At 39.4% G+C, this 4,639-nt stretch overlaps 1 protein-coding gene across 6 annotated transcripts in view; it reads left to right on the top strand.

Annotated features, from left to right (window-relative positions):
- The first annotated feature begins 2,459 nt into the window (after positions 1-2,459).
- Positions 2,460-4,639, top strand: part of mfng (MFNG O-fucosylpeptide 3-beta-N-acetylglucosaminyltransferase) — a 28,586-nt gene continuing 26,406 nt past the window's right edge. For all 6 annotated transcript variants that reach the window (XR_011036879.1, XR_011036878.1, XM_068320998.1 and 3 more), the window contains exon 1: positions 2,460-3,112. Coding sequence is in view for 4 of the 6 variants with exons in the window: in XM_068320998.1 (XP_068177099.1) it covers positions 2,765-3,112 (348 nt within the window). In the remaining 2 variants the exon portion in view is untranslated. The remainder of the gene's footprint in view (positions 3,113-4,639) is intronic.

Below are 4,639 nucleotides of genomic sequence, written 5' to 3'. Positions count from 1 at the left end.
CCATCTTGGTTGCATTCTGTTTTTAAAGGTACTTGTTTAATCTGGGACATTGGAATGTGTTAAAATGCTGTAAAATCCCATGCAGCCCAATGACTTCCTCACATACTCCACCTTACTTCTTGATTGGAGTCCAAGTGTCTGTCTGCTTTAGTGCTCAATAGGCTGCCAGACAAAACCTCGAAAGGGGTCCGGTCCCTTGACTCCCTTTGACTCTTTGTTCAAAGAGAAACTGTAATGTACGCACTGTTTTAGAAAAGGACCCTTTTCAGCTAGGCCGTAAGGCGATCCTCGGCCTTTCCTAGCCAAGGTGTGCCCCAGGCGTCTCTGGTTTACCTGCGGGACCAGGAGGGGTAGGAGTGGGTTGGGCTGGTTCTCCTTGAGCCACACAGTAGTGGAGAATGTTGAGAAGAGGAAGGCAGCTGGTCAATGGGAGAATGAGAGAGAAACCCATTGATAAGAGGGGTGGGATGTAAGGATGGATGTAAGGTGAGAACGCTGAGAAAGCACAAATAAACAAAGGTGGTGATGAGGGTCTGTGGTGAATTAATTGTATCAAGCCCTTTCCCTCCATGGTACCAGTCTCCAGAGACAACAGCACAGGGAACAGTAGATACAGTATGCAACACTTCAAGAGTTAACTAGCTGGTTTTGTACAATATGAACAGTTAATTGCCAAATATCCAGCTCTGCTGTGAGTAGATACAGGATATAACTAGAGAAAACTCCAAGGAAAAAGGTCCAAAACAATTTATTAACTAATATTGAACCCCAATCCAAATTCCAAAAAGACATGCGTGTCATAAAAATAGCAACAATTCAACAGTTGGTTGGTGAGGTACCAGTTCACCTCGGCACTGCCGAAGTGCCTTTGAGCAAGGCATTGCCACCTCAACTGTCCCCAGGGGGTCACCATATGTAGGCTTTTATCCAAGACCTTAGAATGAGAAGTGTAACAATGCTAGAAACTGGAAAAAAGCATCAGATTTAGAGGTTGACAATTCACTAAATGCATACAATGCGTAGTAGATAAGATAGATCTGTATTGTCACTGAAGAATTTGAGACATATAAAAGAAAATTCAAATTTGGTCTGAACTTGTTTTTGAAGTTTTATGCATCTGATATGGTTCAAAATATTTTCATTTGTTGTATATTTTGTTTTTCTCAATTAACCCCTAAAGGTGTGAGGGTGAAGTTCATTGTCCATGTCCAGATTTTCAGAAAACAACCTTTTGAAAATTCAGTGGAAAAAATCAGTGCAATTTAATTTAATGCAATTTGATCTACATTCGTAGAAACTACCTGCTGCAGTTCATTTGCTTTTATAGTAACATGAATACAAACCTTTTGCTGATTTGCTGATTGCTATACAGATGCTGGGATGGAGATTGCTATGTGAAATATGAAACTCACATTATCAGCAGAGAAGAAGTAGCTGTAATTTGAGCAGCAAAACAGGAAATGACATTAAAGTGTGTTCACTAAGGACTACAGAAGTTACTCAAAACATTTTGTCAGTGCTTTCTATTGTTCATAAATAGCTAAAAGCAACAGCCCAAATCATCCAAATCATGAACAACTAAGATGGGAGTGAAAGTTCCACGAGACTCCAGTAGACTTCCTACAAGACCATCTTGGTCAAATGTCAAGTGAGATGAGGAAAGGCTGAAAACATGGACCAGAAGAAGTAGAAAAAACATTCTCCTGAATATTTCCTATTGGGAATCACCAATATGTGGTGCTGGCTAAAACTCAAGGTTCTCTTACTTAGTTGGCATGTTCTCTGTGGGAGGAGCAATGTGTGAGACATAACCTGTGAGAATGGAAAATTACCCAAGCTGTTGGGTGACGTCTTCTCTCCAGTGTAGACAGTATTGATAGAGTGGAACAGTGAAAACGACATGGTGCGAATTACATTCTTCATGATTTGGAGCTAGAGATCATGGACACAGTGTTCTAGTTTTACAAAAATATTAAGTATTGAATATATTGTTTTCGTATTCATTTGTATTTTACTTAGTTGTTGTTTTTATATTATTATTATTATTATATTATTATTATTATTATTATTATTATTATTATTATTATGTGACTCCTGCCTGGTCAGATCGTGCTTGTGTCCAAATATCTCGCACCCAGATGGAAATACAAGCAGATGTTTTAAGAATTAAGAATCATGAATATGTGTATATATTGTAAGTGGTAAAAATAGTGTGGTTACTACTAATTATAAGATTTTAATTTATAAACCTGAGAAAAATCAAGCAGTCTATAATTTACCTTTTGCAAAAAATAAATCGCATCCTACAACAATACAGTACTGTCAAATATATTAATGCATTAGTTCATCTTCTGATTCGCTTTTTCCGCTTTTTGCGGGTCACTTTAAGAGATGACACTATTGTGGTTTATTGTGAAAGGTACGGCAGGAAGTGTCATTGCGTGACACTGACACTGTGAACTAGTGTAACCGAGTGGCAGCTTTTGCTTAGAAAATAGGACAACATTTCTCCATATCATACAGCCAAATCTAAGACAGATGTTATTATAAAAAGTGACCAGGATTATTTTTGGATTATTAAATATTCAGATGAGAAGCAAATTAATACTGAAGGTAATGAGCTGAAAATGAGTAACTTGGAACAGAAGGAAGACTCAGCGATGATGGGTGCACAGATATTTGACAAGAGAACAAATGACTGGGGCTTTTATGTTATGGAACAAATATTTGAGTGTTTAATAGAGCATAAGTAACTTTTACCATAATGTTTAAGAAATTCATCTGTCGGAGATTGCCTTTGTTGGTTTTCACCTTCTTCATCATTCTCTACGTGGATTTTCAACTGCGCACCAGCCGGCTCCCCAAACTGAGCTCGGCTCACAATCCGTCACACGTTCAGCGCTCCGTCTGGCGCAAGACCAGAGGCGCGCAAAACCCCGCCAACATCAGCAACAGCGGGAGCGGAGGACCATCGACCTCCGAAGATGTAAATGACTCCCAGGTGAAAATGAAGCTTGACGACATCTTTATCGCTGTGAAGACCACCGGAAGGTTCCACAGGACGCGACTTAAACTACTTTTGGATACGTGGATCTCCAGAACCAAGGCGCATGTGAGTCTTTTAATCACTTATTCCGTCTGAGGCCAAAAGTCCATTGTAATTTAAAACAGAATATAACTCAAGAGAAGATGGATAGGGAACCTATTATGGCAGGTTCATCCCTATACTGTGTTTAACATGATGATAATTAATGAAACCTGACACGTCTGTGTCACAAGGCGTCACAAAAACTCCAGACACAAACGTGTCGTTTTACAGACATTGTGTTTAATCAAAAAACAGACCTGTGAGGAACTGTTGTGAGGCCAATGGTGGAACAGTCACATCCTGTTTTGAGGCATGCGATTTTCAATTGTTGTGCATTTTAAAAAACATACAGATGGAAACTGAGTTCCAACATTCTGAAAAAATATGACAAATGGTCTGCAACTGCTTTTTGGACCTGACTCATTTTGGACTGATAAAACACAACCTGTACCAATTTGCTTCTTAATTCTTATATTCCAGGATGGGCTCCTTAAAATATAACGCCTGGCAGTAATGACCTCTATACAGTACATGACGAAAAGGAATTTAAGTCCCATTGCAAACTTTGTAAATCATCACCATTTAAGGCTTTAGCTTAGTTTTAGGTAAAACTGTATCAGGTAGGAGAGTGAGAAAGATGGAGAGACATTAGCAATACAGAGAGAAGATGCTGACAAGAAGTAGAAAACCACCGGTGTATGTGTGTGTACGTGTGTGCATGTGTCTGTCTGTATGTGCGCGCGCGTGCGTTTGTGTGAACTTTCTAGTTGATTAGTTGAAAGTTGCCCTTTCTATTTCATTTAACTTCAATTAATAAATTTAGAGATTGTATTTTGGACTGCTGGTCTGAGACAGTAGCAGTCACTTTTGGCCATTTGGGCTCCTGGTTTAAATAACACTGTCGTCTGACAGAAGGCTGTATCTGTCTCGCTCACATGGAGACACACACCAGACTAACCACCTTTTTTGTCGTGTGTGTGAATTTACCAACTCCAGAATAATTGATGAAAACACCTAATACTCTTCGCAGAAATATCTTACTGTGAAGTTTCATTTCTTAAATGTACGCAGGCTTGGTTTCCTCAAATTGGATGAAAAAGTTAATCTTCAGAAGCAGGCTGCATATGAAGAGTTAATCTGACAGAAATAACCATTTTGATGGCAACATATGTGGTTCACAAAATGCAGCACCATTCCTATTTAGCTTGGGCCAGTTCACAATTATTTGAATGATGACTTTTTTCTATTTAGTATTTATCGATTTTTGGACCATGCGAAGGAAAGTTCTCTTTTAAAGAAGTGAAACAGATGAGCAATGATGTTCAGGAGTTTCTCATTTTGAGTCTTGCAGCTGAGAAAGACTCAGACTTACACACACACACACACGCACGCACGCACGCACGCACACACACACACACACACACACACACACACAGGAAGCTGTGCAGGCAGGTTGTCTAGGTTGAGAGGAAGCAGCAACTATGGGGTGAGTCTGTAAACAATAAAACGGAAGCTGGTCATAGACCAGGAAGTAGAAAGGCAGAACAGAAT

Source organism: Antennarius striatus, chromosome 8 (assembly GCF_040054535.1).
Source record: "Antennarius striatus isolate MH-2024 chromosome 8, ASM4005453v1, whole genome shotgun sequence".
Classification (NCBI taxonomy): Eukaryota; Metazoa; Chordata; class Actinopteri; order Lophiiformes; family Antennariidae; genus Antennarius; species Antennarius striatus.
Note: the sequence above shows the minus strand (reverse complement) of the source record. Positions and strands in the feature narration are given on the sequence as shown.